This window comes from Lissotriton vulgaris, chromosome 8 (assembly GCF_964263255.1).
Source record: "Lissotriton vulgaris chromosome 8, aLisVul1.2, whole genome shotgun sequence".
NCBI lineage: Eukaryota > Metazoa > Chordata > Amphibia > Caudata > Salamandridae > Lissotriton > Lissotriton vulgaris.
Window position 1 is genome coordinate 850339267 of NC_141696.1, and position 17538 is coordinate 850356804.

Genomic DNA, 17538 nt, shown 5'->3' on the forward strand with positions numbered 1-17538 from the left:
CGTCAAACACGGAGAGGGCGGCCTCCTCCCGCTCCCGCATTTCTTGGGCTGACATAATTAATACTCGTAGAATATCTAGGAACCCTCGTTCCTGGTCCGGCAACCGTCGGGGACGTGGCGCGCTGCAGCTGGGCCACGTTAGCAATCAACACCCGACTTCCCCGTTTCCTGGTCCCAACTCGGCGTCTCCTACCTGGCCCTGCACCATTCACCATGTGAGTCCTCCGACTCGAACACGGGCTCGATGAGGCTCCGGGTGTTACGTCGCACAGTTCTGCTCGGCAAGCCTGCCGCTTCGGTAGAGGGACCAGGGGGGCGGTGAACGTAAAACTTCTCCACTCCTTGCCTCGGAAGTAGTCACCGCCGCCAAACCAACGGGTGTCTCGTCTGACAAAAGACCTCCGCTGCCGGGTCTTTTCGAAAGAGCCTCAACGGGTAGAGAAACCACACGCTGACGAGACCGTGTACCAGACAAATTAAGTTTTATTTGTCAAAACCCTGGACGCGTTTCGCCTGACCAGCAGGCTTGATCACCTAAGGTACAATGTGAACAGAAACCATTTAAAGTGCAAAGCAGGTTGCGAGGTCACGTGACAGAAACAGGAAGTTAAGGAAGGAAATGGAAAAAAGACTTGTAGTTCATTCCATTACATAAATAAATCCTGGAAAATCATAGCGGAGCTCAGCTTAATAAATAAATTCATCGGCAATAATGACAATAGTGCAAACAATGTAATACACAATCACAATTAAACACAGTTCTACTGCTTTAACCGCAATACCATAAATAGTACGATAAATTGAGCCCAAGTGGGCTTGTTGTCATTAACAAATTTGTAGGCCGTTTTTTTGTGTCGTAGCATTAAGCAAACCGCAAGAAATACTGCCCAAGTGGGCAAATAAGGCAAACTGGTTTCACATGTGACCCCCACTTAGATTTGTGGCACCCTTGCTGTTCATTAAAAAGAAAAAAATATATATATATGTATATATATATATATATATATATATATATATATATATATATATATATATATATATATATATATATATATATATATATATATATATATATATATATATATCTCTCTATATATATATATATATATATATATATATATATATATATATATCCAAAACACAGGAACCCCCAATAAAGAACCACCACAGGAAACTTGATTTGCTCACAATTGTAATGGCAGCTTGCAGACAGGAAACTTTCAAAGAGCACTCATTAGTCTTCTTACGCCATACGCGTTTCAGGAATAAAATCCCTTCCTCAGTGGCGTGTGTAAAGGTAAGATGAAAACGCATGTGCGTGCGCACAGTTCAATTAATAGCACCTGGCTCAGAGGGGCGTCACCACCCTCATTGCCTTCTGGATGTTGTAGTGCGCACATCGTGACCCCCAGTGGGTGCGCTGTCACAGTCCATTAAAACAGTGTTCATCCTTGCAGCATAGAGATTCTCGATGAGGCACCTGCCCCGCTTTTCAACTGTCACTGCTGAGCCTCGAGATGGCACCACCCTGCATAAGTGCCAGCCCGATTTTCCTCCCGATTTAAACATCACCGGATGGTGTTGTCCCGGACCCCCACACAGGGATGGGCAGTTCTTCACGGCCGGGTCAAGCCGTAATACATCCAAAACACAGGAACCCCCAATAAAGAACCACCACAGGAAACTTGATTTGCTCACAATTGTAATGGCAGCTTGCAGACAGGAAACTTTCAAAGAGCACTCATTAGTCTTCTTACGCCATACGCGTTTCAGGAATAAAATCCCTTCCTCAGTGGCGTGTGTAAAGGTAAGATGAAAGCGCATGTGCGTGCGCACAGTTCAATTAATAGCACCTGGCTCAGAGGGGCGTCACCACCCTCATTGCCTTCTGGATGTTGTAGTGCGCACATCGTGACCCCCAGTGGGTGCGCTGTCACAGTCCATTAAAACAGTGTTCATCCTTGCAGCATAGAGATTCTCGATGAGGCACCTGCCCCGCTTTTCAACTGTCACTGCTGAGCCTTGAGATGGCACCACCCTGCAAAAGTGCCAGCCCGATTTTCCTCCCGATTTAAACATCACCGGATGGTGTTGTCCCGGACCCCCACACAGGGATGGGCAGTTCTTCACGGCCGGGTCAAGCCGTAGTACATCCAAAACACAGGAACCCCCAATAAAGAACCACCACAGGAAACTTGATTTGCTCACAATTGTAATGGCAGCTTGCAGACAGGAAACTTTCAAAGAGCACTCATTAGTCTTCTTACGCCATACGCGTTTCAGGAATAAAATCCCTTCCTCAGTGGCGTGTGTAAAGGTAAGATGAAAGCGCATGTGCGTGCGCACAGTTCAATTAATAGCACCTGGCTCATATATATGTATATATATGTATATGTATATGCTTTGTGGACTTAATTAAACGAGCATGACCCACTCGCTGCACTATGGACCCACTGAGGTATGCTAATGAGCCATTCTACGTGCAGCGCTGGAAGGGATTTCAGTTTGACTGTGGAGCAATGCACCGGCATCTTGTAGTGAGCGCAACACTAATTGTGCCCTAACAACAAGAATTGTTCTTTAAATCAAGCATTCAAGTTTAAGTTCCGGTTGCATTATGGGACTCGTATTCCAAGATATGTCACGTGATGTCAAGACGCATTTAAAAGGCGTGCACAAATGCACTTTGTGGTTACCTTCCTATCCGTGAGCAAGGCTAATTGCCGAAACATGTAGGTGAATGGAAGTTTTCCTATGCCGCTTACCCTGAATAAAGCTGTTTTCCTCGGAGAAGGGCCTCTGTATTTTGTTGCATTGGTGAGATGGTGAGACGGGCTTCTCCGTGCCCGCCCGTCAGAGGCCGCCCTGAAGGGTTGGAGGCTCCTTAATCGGAGGTTGCTTTGTGGACTTAATTAAAGGAGCATGACCCACTCGCTGCACTATGGACCCACTGAGGTATGCTAATGAGCCATTCTACGTGCAGCACTGGAAGGGATTTAATGTGGGCTAAACCCTGCATTAATCACTCTGGGGACTCGAGCTTGTGACAGGGTGTCATTAGAAATCAGCATGATGCCAGAATTGTGAACTCCGTGACAAAGATCATTCCAGTTTGACTGTGGAGCAATGCACCGGAATCTTGTAGTGAGCGCAACACTAATTGTGCCCTAACAACAAGAATTGTTCTTTAAATCAAGCATTCAAGTTTAAGTTCCGGTTGCATTATGGGACTCGTATTCCAAGATATGTCACATGATGTCAAGACGCATTTAAAAGGCGTGCACAAATGCACTTTGTGGTTACCTTCCTATCCGTGTGCAAAGCTAATCGCCGAAACATGTAGGTGAATGGAAGTTTTCCTGTGCCGCTTACCCTGAATAAAGCTGTTTTCCTCGGAGAAGGGCCTCTGTATTTTGTTGCATTGGTGAGATGGTGAGACGGGCTTCCCTGTGCCCGCCCGTCAGAGGCCGCAATGAAGGGTTGGAGGCTCCTTACTCGGAGGTTGCTTTGTGGACTTAATTAAAGGAGCATGACCCACTCGCTGCACTATGGACCCACTGAGGTATGCTAATGAGCCATTCTACGTGCAGCGCTGGAAGGGATTTAATGTGGGCTAAACCCTGCATTAATCACTCTGGGGACTCGAGCTTGTGACAGGGTGTCATTAGAAATCAGCATGATGCCAGAATTGTGAACTCCGTGACAAAGATCATTCCAGTTTGACTGTGGAGAAATGCACCGGCATCTTGTAGTGAGCGCAACACTAATTGTGCCCTAACAACAAGAATTGTTCTTTAAATCAAGCATTCAAGTTTAAGTTCCGGTTGCATTATGGGACTCGTATTCCAAGATATGTCACGTGATGTCAAGACGCATTTAAAAGGCGTGCACAAATGCACTTTGTGGTTACCTTCCTATCCGTGAGCAAGGCTAATTGCCGAAACATGTAGGTGAATGGAAGTTTTCCTATGCCGCTTACCCTGAATAAAGCTGTTTTCCTCGGAGAAGGGCCTCTGTATTTTGTTGCATTGGTGAGATGGTGAGACGGGCTTCTCCGTGCCCGCCCGTCAGAGGCCGCCCTGAAGGGTTGGAGGCTCCTTAATCGGAGGTTGCTTTGTGGACTTAATTAAAGGAGCATGACCCACTCGCTGCACTATGGACCCACTGAGGTATGCTAATGAGCCATTCTACGTGCAGCGCTGGAAGGGATTTAATATGGGCTAAACCCTGCATTAATCACTCTGGGGACTCGAGCTTGTGACAGGGTGTCATTAGAAATCAGCATGATGCCAGAATTGTGAACTCCGTGACAAAGATCATTCCAGTTTGACTGTGGAGCAATGCACCGGAATCTTGTAGTGAGCGCAACACTAATTGTGCCCTAACAACAAGAATTGTTCTTTAAATCAAGCATTCAAGTTTAAGTTCCGGTTGCATTATGGGACTCGTATTCCAAGATATGTCACATGATGTCAAGACGCATTGAAAAGGCGTGGACAAATGCACTTTGTGGTTACCTTCCTATCCGTGTGCAAAGCTAATCGCCGAAACATGTAGGTGAATGGAAGTTTTCCTGTGCCGCTTACCCTGAATAAAGCTGTTTTCCTCGGAGAAGGGCCTCTGTATTTTGTTGCATTGGTGAGATGGTGAGACGGGCTTCTCCGTGCCCGCCCGTCAGAGGCCGCAATGAAGGGTTGGAGGCTCCTTAATCGGAGGTTGCTTTGTGGACTTAATTAAAGGAGCATGACCCACTCGCTGCACTATGGACCCACTGAGGTATGCTAATGAGCCATTCTACGTGCAGCGCTGGAAGGGATTTAATGTGGGCTAAACCCTGCATTAATCACTCTGGGGACTCGAGCTTGTGACAGGGTGTCATTAGAAATCAGCATGATGCCAGAATTGTGAACTCCGTGACAAAGATCATTCCAGTTTGACTGTGGAGCAATGCACCGGCATCTTGTAGTGAGCGCAACACTAATTGTGCCCTAAGAACAAGAATTGTTCTTTAAATCAAGCATTCAAGTTTAAGTTCCGGTTGCATTATGGGACTCGTATTCCAAGATATGTCACGTGATGTCAAGACGCATTTAAAAGGCGTGCACAAATGCACTTTGTGGTTACCTTCCTATCCGTGAGCAAGGCTAATCGCCGAAACATGTAGGTGAATGGAAGTTTTCCTGTGCCGCTTACCCTGAATAAAGCTGTTTTCCTCGGAGAAGGGCCTCTGTATTTTGTTGCATTGGTGAGATGGTGAGACGGGCTTCTCCGTGCCCGCCCATCAGAGGCCGCCCTGAAGGGTTGGAGGCTCCTTAATCGGAGGTTGCTTTGTGGACTTAATTAAAGGAGCATGACCCACTCGCTGCACTATGGACCCACTGAGGTATGCTAATGAGCCATTCTACGTGCAGCGCTGGAAGGGATTTAATGTGGGCTAAACCCTGCATTAATCACTCTGGGGACTCGAGCTTGTGACAGAGTGTCATTAGAAATCAGCATGATGCCAGAATTGTGAACTCGGTGACAAAGATCATTCCAGTTTGACTGTGGAGCAATGCACCGGCATCTTGTAGTAAGCGCAACACTAATTGTGCCCTAACAACAAGAATTGTTCTTTAAATCAAGCATTCAAGTTTAAGTTCCGGTTGCATCATGGGACTCGTATTCCAAGATATGTCACGTGATGTCAAGACGCATTTAAAAGGCATGCACAAATGCACTTGTGGTTACCTTCCTCTCCGTGAGCAAGGCTAATCGCCGAAACATGTAGGTGAATGGAAGTTTTCCTGTGCCACTTACCCTGAATAAAGCTGTTTTCCTCGGAGAAGGGCCTCTGTATTTTGTTGCATTGGTGAGATGGTGAGACGGGCTTCTCCGTGCCCGCCCATCAGAGGCCGCCCTGAAGGGTTGGAGGCTCCTTAATCGGAGGTTGCTTTGTGGATATATATATATATATATATATAGCAAGGGAGCTTTGGCTTCCGAAACGCGTAACAGCAAATAAAGCGACACTGTGTACACTTTACCTCTGAGTGCGCGTCTAACTTGGATATTTGTGGAGAATATATATATATATATATATATATATATATATATATATATATATATATATATATATATATATATATATATATATATATATATATATATATATATATATATATATATATATATATATATATATATATATATATACATATATATATATATATATGTATTACCTACTGGCGATAGCCAGTAGGTTTATATAGTTAGGATTTTTTCTCTATGGAACTTTTGAAAATTCTATGTCTAATAACTTTGGCGTTTGTGGACGGAATCGGCGTTTGGCCTCACTTTTAGCTCGAACGGCTGAATGGATTTGCACGAAACTTGGCAAAATTGTAGGGACTGTTAGCCCGATGTGCCTTTGCTGGGTCTCAATTTTTGTGCTCCAGTAGATTTTGAGAAATTAACGTTTAAAAAAACAGATATATCTGTGACAGCGTACCGGATAGCGCACCAGTTCGCATACTTTTCGCGTAACGGAGCTTTACGAAGCGAAGCTCTCCGGTGTCTGTCAACATTCTAAACAGTCCGGAGCGACCGCCATCTTGTCTCTCGGTAGGATCGAGAGACAAGAGGAGGCCAAAACGAAGGGGGAAATGAAGGAAAGGGGGCAAGGTAGACCCCTTCTGACCCCCTAGGATTGATGAGGGGGATATTAAAGTGCCCCACGGGGCCCCAAAAATTTTTTTTAAAAATTGCGCTTTTTTGTCGTAGAGGCGCAAATCGGTACGTAATCCGGGCAGCTAACTGGGCAGCTAACCGGCAGCGTAACGGGAGTCTGAGGAGAAGCTGATTGGCTGTTAACATTGTAAACAGTCCGGAGCGGCCGCCATCTTGTCTCTCGGTAGGATCGAGAGACAAGAGGTGGTGAAAAACGAAGGGGGAAATGAAGGAAAGGGGGCAAGGTAGACCCCTCCTGATCCCCTAGGATTGATAAGGGGGATATTAAAGTGCCCAGCGGGGCAAAAGAAAAAAAAAGAAAATTGCAATTTTTCGCGGTAGAGGCGCTTCCCGGTACGCCAACCGGGCAGCTAACCGGCAGCGTAATGGGAGTCCGACATCTTGTGTTTTTGGAGCGTCCGGTTTGCGTACCGGGTAGCGTTCCGGTAAGCGTAACAAGGGGAAAACCATGAGAAACAGTAAAATAAAATTTAAAGGAATAGATTTCCACCAAACTTGGCAAAATTGTAGGGACTGTTTGTTTGATGTGCCTTTGCAAGGCCTCAAGATATGTGCACGTGTGGATTTTGTCTAATTAAGGTTAAAAAAATATATATATATCTGTAAGCGTGATCTGGTGCGCTTACGTTACGGGTTTTGTTTGCGCTGCAGAGACGATACGTCACGTTTATGCGATGCGTCATGAGGCGTCTCACGTGGCTACGTGATACGTCACTTAATAAAGAATATATTTTACAGCTATAGATATTAGCTTTTAAAAAACCAATGAAATTCACTGAAAAAACCATAGGTTATAGACCATATATAGTTAGGAATTTGCATTTACAAAACCATGAAAATTCACTGAAAAAACCATTGGTTATAGACCATATATAGTTAGGGATTAGCATTTACAAAACCTTAATTTACTCGCACAAAACCATAGAATATCATCAGTGATGTGATCAGTAATGTCAAATGAGATGTTATCAGTGATTTCATCAGTGATGTCATTTGAGATGTCATCAGTGATGTCATCAGTGATGTCATTTGAGATGTCATCAGTGATGTCATTTGAGATGTCATCAGTGATGTCATCAGTGATGTCACTGACCATGTCATGAATGATGTAATATGTGACATCATCAGCAGTGGATTGCGGGTGCGCGATATATAGTTATTGCAACTAACTATATATGCGAATTTCTATGGTTTTGTGCGAGTAAATTAAGGTTTTGTAAATGCTAATCCCTAACTATATATGGTCTATAACCAATGGTTTTTTCAGTGAATTTTCATGGTTTTGTAAATGCAAATTCCTAACTATATATGGTCTATAACCTATGGTTTTTTCAGTGAATATATATATATATATATATATATATATATATATATATATATATATATATATATTACCTACTGCAGTCGCCAGTAGGTAGTTATAGTTTGGATTTTTTTCAATGCAAAATCTCAAATTCTACTGTGAATAACTTTGGCGCCGGTTGACGAATTTGCCTGAAAATTTCCTCAAATTTGCCTCGCGGAGCTCTGGTCCTTCTTAGGAAGTTTGGGGGGGATTCGGCAAGCGCGGGCCGAGATAAAATGGGGGTCCCAAAACGTGTTTTCCCCATGTTAATTTCCATAGGGCGGTCGGCCTCACTTTTAGCCCGAACGGCTGAATGGATTTCCACCAAACTTGGCAAAATTGTAGGGACTGGTAGCCCGATGTGCCTTTGCTATTTCTCAAGATATGTGCTCCAGTGGTTTTTGAGTAATTTAGGTTAAAAAAAATATATATATCTATGGCAGCGCCTCGGTACGTGCTCCCGGGAGCGCTCTGGGCGCGCCACGTGGGGCGATTGGCTCTCGGGTGTCTGTAAACAGTCGAAACATTCCGGACCGGCCGCCATCTTGTGTCTCGGTAGGATCGAGACACAAGAGGTGGGAAAAACAAAGGGGGAAATGACCATAAGGGGGCAGAGTAGACCCCCCTTGACCCCCTAGGTTTATTGTGGGGGGCTATAAAAGGGCCCCGCGGGGCAAAAAAAAAATAATTTGTTTTTATTTGCGCGGGGGGAGCGCCCGGTACGCGCACCGCGGAGAGTACCGGGGAGCGTGCCATGGGGAAAAATGAATGATAGAGTTTTAAAAAAATTTAGCCTTTTTTTTAGAAATTGGAGGTAGTTCTAAAAAGAACAGTTTTTTTCTTCTTTTTGTTGTTTTATATTTTTTTTAATGTTTATTGAACATTTTGTACTTTTTTGGCTTTAATGAACTATTTTGTATTTTTTTGGTTATTTTTATGTGGAGAAACAAAAAACAGGGAATTGAAATGCTCCAGCTGATGCTGCAACTATAGCCATTTCAAAGTACAAAATATACCTAAAAGATTTCAAAACAGGTCTTCCTCAGTCAAAGGACAAAGTCAGAATAAGGAAAAAAGGTGGGGTCTTTCATCATTTAGAAAAAAAAAATGTCCAGAACCAATGAGAAGTGTTATTTTCAGGTCACAAGACTAGGGATTTCATCATTATGAAACCAAAACTGTTCTGCACCAATTAAGTGTTATTTTCAGGTCACATGACCCGACGCGCACCCGGGCGCGCCCATAGGCGCGCCCCGGGTTGTGTCAGCGCGTCGGATGTTTACGTTGCGCGATCATATTCACTCAAGTGCTTCCGGGTGCGCTTAAGCTGTGCGTATCACGTGGACGCGGCTACGCGATACGTCACAATGTTGTTTTAGTTTGCGGCAATAACGCTAACGGGACGCTCTCCGGAGCGTGCCCTGGGGCGCTTCAAAAGACTACGCTTTTCGGGGCGCTCACCAGGGCGCGCCCCGGGAGCGCTCCAGGGCAAAAAAAAAAAAAATTATGTACATTAAAAAAATAGTTTTAAATACAAATATCGTATAGGATTCATTCATTTTCGAAAATATTACATTTCATAGCTATAGACATTTGCTATTAACAACATTTTGAAATTTACTGAAAAAAACATAGGTTTGGGGCCTTATATATAGTTAGGAATTAGCATTTAAAAAACCTATGAATTTCACTGAAAAAAACATAGGTTTCACACGAGTTATAGTTAGGAATTAGCATTTAAAAAACCTATTAAATTCACTGAAAAAAACATAGGTTTCACACCAGTTATAGTTAGCTGGAAATTTTACTGACATAAAACTATAACTTGCGCACTCGCAATGCACTGCTGATGACGTCACATATTACATCACTCATGACATGGTCAGTGACATCACTCATGACATCACTGATGACACCATCCTTGTGACAGACTGACAGACCTCCTTTGGGTGTAATGTAACCCTTGAAACACATATTCAAAAATAGAAACTAACATTTTCCAAAAAATTGAGATACCCATACCAGTTACAACAACCAATTCAGTAATTCCTCCATCTATATACACATCCTCTCATTCAGAAACAGTTCTATATAGTCACTCATACATATACTCACTCATCATATGTAGTGATATACATTTCCATCCTGTTACACACCGACAGTCATCTAAAAGTTACTCACACACATACTCACACATGCAAATAAACTATTGAACATCCATTTATTTGCATATACAGCTATACACACACTAGTACATTACTTCTAAGGAAACTTACACATACTTACTCTCTTAAACAATCACTTATAGAAACACATACTTATTTAAACAGGAACTCTTTTAATCTCTCACTCTCACATATACTCACTTATATACATCAATACTCACATATACTAGATTAAAACATATGAAGTTACTCATAAACACACTAGTGAGGCAGGCATTCACTCACTAACACACGCATATTCACACTCATCCACCCATACAGTCCTGCACATACGCTGTCTTAAAAAAACACATACAAACAGTGAGTCAGTCACCAACCCATACAGCCACTTATACACAAAGTGAAACACTGATACCTATATTTAAAATATTTAAAAATGACTCGCTAATATATGTATTCACTAAGATACACTTTATAAGTTAGTTAACCAATCAATATTTTATTAAAAATAAACATCCATTTACACACTTATTTAAACATTTATTCTTCCATTGACCTTTACAAATACATATATAAAACATATTGATATTTCAGAAACACACATTCACTGGATGGTGTCATCAGTGATGTCATGAGTGATGTCACTGACCATGTCATGAGTGATGTAATATGTGACGTCATCAGCAGTGCATTGCAGGAGCGCAAGTTATAGTGAGTCCAACTAACTATAACGTGGGAATTTCAATGGTTTTATGTCAGTAAAATTTCCAGCTAACTATAACTTTCAGTGAATTTAATAGGTTTTTTTAATGCTAATTCCTAACTATAACTGGTGTGAAACCTATGGTTTTTTCAGTGAATATATATATATATAAAACATATTTAAACATTTTAGAAACACTTAGTCACTGGATAATGTAATCAGTGATGCCATCTGTGATGCCATTTGAGAAGTCATCAGTAATGTCATTGGTGATGTCACTGACCATGTAATGATTGATATAATATGTGATGTCATCAGCAGTGCATTGCAGGGGAGTGAGTTATAGTTACCTCAACTAACTATACCCACCAAATATCTCTGTTTTTTTTCGAGTAAAATGTCCAAATAACTATACGTCCCTGAAACGCGTGTTTTTTTTCTGTGAATATATATATATATATATATATATCTTGAGAACTTGGTATGCTAAAATTGAAATTGTCAACCAATATGATTATCTTGGAGTCTCAATTGATACTAGGTTATCCTGGTCTTATCTTTTTTCAATTTGATATCTCAAATCTACCATTACCACTAAATCAATAATGAAATTTGCTAAAAGATATACGAGGTAGAGTCATAGACTCTTCTCTAAAAGCTTCAAGAATGTAACTCATTCCATTTCTGCTTTATACGTCCCCTGTCCTAAATGATAAGACTATCATTGAGTTCAATCAAATCTACATTACATGCAGAGCATTCAGCAACTCTTACCTCTTCGATCGGTACCCTTCAGTTTGTCATCCGGCTGGATTTGAATTTAAATTCTTTATTGTCACTCCACACTGGAGCCACTGTGAATCATCTTTGTGATTGTTCGGGTGCAGTTTCTCCAACTTTGAAATCTTCAATTTTCCTTGAACTTGTAAAAAACGTTAAATTATGATTTGGAACTAAACATCTCATCATTAAACAAGATAATTCAAGCATATAGTTTATCTGACTTTGAGACTCTGGCCAAATGAAGTCAAGCAGCGCTGAAATGTATTTTAAGGAATTCCCCAAACATTGATCAAAGGGAGAAATATCTAGCCTCACTAAAAAATATAAACATATCGATTTTGTATATGAATCTTATTGATCGTTATATCAGGAATACGTTAACTCTAATTTGCAAGGTGCAATAAAAAGGAAATAGTTCAGATTACAGTTGATATATATACCTTTCAAAGAGTTTGGCTGGTCTTGGAGACCACTTCTACAAGGGAAAAGTACAATCCGACAGTGTGGCTATGAAGAGGTATTTCTAAGTCATTTATTATGCATGTCCAAAACTGTTGCCTCAAAGGAGGTTGTAAATGCAGAGTCTTTTTAATTATTTCAATATAAGATCAATTGCAAAGCCGGTTAGATACTGTTTTACTAATAAAAATCTTGATTGTATTATTACATTATTGACATTTTTAGGCATAACCTATGAAATGTTAAGAAACTGCAATTATTGTATGTCGATTAAAGTTTTTCATTTTATAATTCCATTTTAAAAGTTTATTATGATGATTGCAAAAGGCCTATTTTTATTGTAATCCACCTGATTAAAACAATAACATTTTTGTACTACTACTATGAATTCACCAACATTTTCAGAAGAATTAATATAAACATATTTTACAAATCGACCCACCCTTTTCCACTATAATCCCAAAATCTAGCTCCTATTACACAATGAAAGTCATCTAAATTAAAAACGTATCTCACTAATAATTATTCAAATATTTTTAATATTTATATATTATATTAACCAGAAATAAAAATAACACAAACAATAGCATACAACACTCATTAAATACTACAAAAACATAATAAAATAACCATTAAAATAATATACTATACATTAGTTTAGAATGCAGTAGTTTTTACAATAAATAATACACTTTTAAAGTACTATTCTGTCCATGATAATATTGACCTAACCATATTCTTTACACAATATTTTTGATTCCCCATAATATTTATTGAATAGTTTGTCCAAACACCCTTGTAATCTACTCCCAAGGCACTCAGTAGTCCATTATAGGGGATTACAAGTGGGTGCAATCAGAATTCCAACAACAGTAAGAAAGCAGTTGGACACACTCACTAAATATGACCCATGGAAGCTTAGGAATTCTGAGAATATGAAAGCCTCCTGGGTCTGCTACTCAGCTATACCTACTCAACAATAAGGACTACTTCTGGAAAGAAAGTTCCATTAAAAGGATGGTCAAGGAATGGAAAACCTTGTATCTCCTGTTTGTGTTTTGAGTTGAATCTTCAGGCAAATGCCGCTGATTATCTACGGCATGGAGTTAGCTCTGCCAATTTGACAGTTTAACATGGACAATCAGTTAAATGGCTTTCATGGTTTTTGATGTTGTAAAATTGGGTCAATAAAGCTTTTTTTGCCTTCCCTAACATTTTTCATAAACATTTGGTCCACCAATGAATTGTTAGACATTTAAAAATATAAGGATAGTATGTGAGATTGTGACTCATGTACGACCTCTGGGAAATGGATGTCAGATGCATGTTAGTCCACAGGTTGTTTCACATTGCTAGATGCAGTATCCCATGATGATAGAGGCTTAGTTCTGTGAGTAAGGGTTTTACCTCCAATGTGACAAATAAAATACACAAATGCACAGAGCTAAGCAAAGATTTACACTGGAAGGCGAATTCTATAGACATTTCACAGGTTGCCACATTATTGGTCAATTTAGAGGCACGCGGTTTGTAAAGATAAATTCTTAGCAGTACATTGTCCTCAACCACTGCAGGATGCAGAACTACAGGGGAAAGTCCCAACCCCTCAGGCAGAACACACACTCTCTACCACCTAAAGTGGTTATTTTTCACTGCAGTACCAAGGGCTGACACCAAATTAATAATTGTAAAGGAAATTATGCAAAGTGATGTATAATTATAATTCTGCTATTTGCATGCCATAAGAAACATGCAAAAATCATGAATATCAGTTTATTTTTCAAAATGTTCTGAGGGCTTTTGCAGTAGGCATGGTATTGATATGATTTTAAATAAGTAGGAGGACCAATTCTGTGAGGAAATACTTTTTATGACAATGAGTCAAAGATTGGATAAATATATGCAATGCTCTAAGAAACCTTTTAATATTTTAAAAAGCACTTCCCTTCTTCATTCTTTTATCCACTTCCTCTAATGCTTCCAAATCATTTATAGGGCCTGATTGACAAAGTAAATAAATACATTTGTGCAAGCTTGCGGGTGTTTTTGTATTCACAACCTATGAGTTAATAGGCGCAGTTTGGGTGTGCAACTCTGTACATAAAAAGATAGACCTCTTCTAGCATTTTTCTGCAGAGTTCTCCACCCTGACTGCAGAGTCCCTGCAGTTGTAAACTTGTTATTCAAAAGTAGTTTGTGACCACAAAAAAGTGAACTTACACAAAAGTGTACATTAACCTTTGTGATTCAGGCCCATGGAGCCCAAGTTGCCCTAACTCTATTGAGTGTTCAGCTTCACATCAATTATCATTCTGTCCCTACTCCAAACTCTACTAAACATGCATAAATCAAGAGCACAAACCTTGATGCCTCATCAGGTGCTGTATGCGCAATATAAATATATTTACAATTACAATGATACATATGAACTAGATATACATGATTTGTGCAGGTGGCTATGGGGCATATTTACTTCAAAATGTTGGAGCACATAGCTGCATCAAATCTGGCAGCGCCACTCTCCCACATTTTCAAAACACAGCATTGCGCCATATTTACAACAATATAGCGCACCCATGTGTTTTACCCTGTGCTGCTGCTACATTTAGCTGCCTAGCACCAAGGATTGCATTGCAGGGAATGATTGTTTATGAGCAGGAAGGTGTCCCTTTCCGCACATGTTACTTCTATGTGTGCTGTATTTGGCAGCACACATAGAAGTAGCTCATCGTCATTATTTAATGATTGTTAATCTGCAGGAAGGGACACCTTCCTGCACACAAACACTCATTCATGGCTTTTCGCTCTCTCTATGTGTGCTGCAGAATGCAGCAGACATAGAAAAAGCAAAAAGAAGGAGAAATAAAAGCATTTCTCCTTGTGAGCCATTCTAGCGCCTGCTCTTGCATGGTGTTAGTTTTTGGCAAAGCCACAGAATCCCATCACCTTGCAAATCTTGGGCAGCGTCGAAAGCAATGGGTGTTGTGGTGGAATGCCCACAGCAACACCTATTGCATGCCCTTTTGCCGCAGAGGGCTGAGGCAGAAAGTGGCATGTTTACAAGGTGGCATTAGGCAACACTAAGTGGCTAAGTGCCAACTTGTAAATATTGAAAATGGTGCTACGTTGTATCTTAGTTTGAATGAAGATTTGTTTTGTTTTTATATTCCTCAAGACTGGAAGCAGTTCTAATATACTCCAATAGCCTGCTGTAGTGTAACATATTGTGTCCTCTTAGGCATAATGTTCTAATAACCTTAAAGCCTTCCAAAGAGAGCTACACCGGCAATTAAACCCCTGTTCGACCCAGACCAATTACAAGCGAGCAAGACTTTAATGAACTGATGGCTTGTTTAATTTATTGGTATATTCTGTTCATAAGACAGAATATCCTAATTTTAAAAAGTATGTCATTCTACACATACATTTTCTGTGACAATAACAAAATATTTCCAAAAATGAGTTCCATGTGAACACCTTTGTTAAGTTGATGCTTGACATTCAGTTCACATGGACATATGGTTGCTTTTCTTTTTCTAAAATACTAATTTTAAAAAGTAGGCTCCTGGGAAAAAGAGGGGTTTAAAACTCCCCACCGGCTCAGAAGCTTTGGTGCCTTTCACGTCTCTTGCTGTGTATGTCTGACAGTTGCAGTCACATGCAGGCCCACGTTAGAGATGGGCAAACAGTAACGGAAGGTGCCGAGGAAGGGGATAAAGTCAGATCCTAGTTCCCCCTCAGCTTTGACAAACTGATTTTCTTTAATTGGCAGGGCTGAGGCAGAAGCAGGAGCTGAGGAAATACCACACATCCCACTTTCACAGCTCCATTGTCACTGTGAAGCACAGGAAAATAGAGAAGGGAAGTATTGATGCATTTCTTTGCACACAGCCTCTTCCCCTCTCTTGTCCTCTGCAATTCAAATGTCTTGGCGAGTCAGGAGGGAATGAGATTTTCATTTATGGTATTGTAATGTAGATAACATTCATATGCCACCCCTGCTCCACTGTCTTCAATGCACCTGTCAACATTTAATTGCTCAAAAAATAGTATGGAAGTTAAATTCAGATTGGATTGTTTTCCAGAATAATGACTGATATATGAGTTTGACTAATGGGAATGCAGACATTGATAAGCACATGATTCAGTGAGGCAAAAATATACCAGGGAAAAATCACAATGTTTTAAAAAGAATTACATACAAAATGTGCTATTCTGCAACATTGAAAGAAATTAAATAAAGCTGCACAGTAAGTATGTTACGATGTCAATATATTTTGTAGGAGTGCAGGCCAGGAGTTGAGGATGTTAGTTTATACATTTTAAGGATGGACTGAGGTAGGTGATCAGACAACAGCTTACAAGCTCGATAGACTGGACTCATTTCAAATCTATGATGCATTTGACACCTCTTAAATGGTTTGGAAAAGCATCTCAAATAGGTCAAGCAACGTAAGTGAATTGCACTAGGGTTCGAAGGCAGTGTGTGGGGTCCCTTGACAAGGGAAAGATTGTAGAATTTACTACAGAAGATTGATTTCTCTCCTAGGAATACACAGAAGAGCTCTGGTGTTGTATTTAAGTGGTACCCATAGTCCTGGTTGATATTTAAGTGTTATACCTATTACAAGACCTAATAGAAATATCACACCTATTTACAAAAATTGGAAAAATAGGATTTGTGATGTTAATTTCAGCAAGCATATTTACAGAAGTGTGTACTGATGCCTTACCTTCCTTCTAGGTGACTTCCTTGAAGATCCAATTCCAAAAGCTGACTTATACATCCTAGCCCGGATATTGCATTGTCTTAACAGTGAGACCAGCCTGAAACTGTTATCAAAAGTTTACAATTCCTGCAAGCCAGGTACCATTAGTTTCTCTTCAATTCAAACCAATTAAAATGTAATTTATTTTAATGAAATAAAAATAATTAACAAATGAATAAAAACAAAACCTAATAGCTGTAACCACAACTTTCAAGAGATTGGATTATTGAATCACTTTCATATTTTGAAAAACATATTCAGCATTTATTGTCATCAATAACTAACACTAACTGCAATGTGGCTTAAGTCTAATCAAGATTTCAAAAACAAGGTTACACCACAGCCATTGTCTAATTGAATCATTTTTTGAACAGTGGGGCTGCCAATTCTCAAAGGTTTTACCTAACATGTTCATTTAATGTATGGAATTTGTAATCCCTTCAACTGTCCACATCACTTAAGTTGTCCATTTTGCTTCCAACCCCTCCTATAATTGGACTATGAAAGTAACGGAGTTTAAAAAATCCTCCATAATATTTCAACTTCCTTAACTAGATAAGACTCTCTTTTTGTTAAGATACTCCC

The 17538-nt window shown here is 40.3% G+C and overlaps 1 protein-coding gene across 1 annotated transcript in view; it reads left to right on the forward strand.

The window, feature by feature from the left end:
• LOC147698095 (acetylserotonin O-methyltransferase-like) overlaps positions 1-17538 on the forward strand; it is a 371292-nt gene that overhangs the window by 240645 nt on the left and 113109 nt on the right. The window contains exon 7 of the mRNA XM_086934771.1: positions 16929-17051. Coding sequence (XP_086790897.1) covers positions 16929-17051 — 123 coding nt within the window. The remainder of the gene's footprint in view (positions 1-16928; positions 17052-17538) is intronic.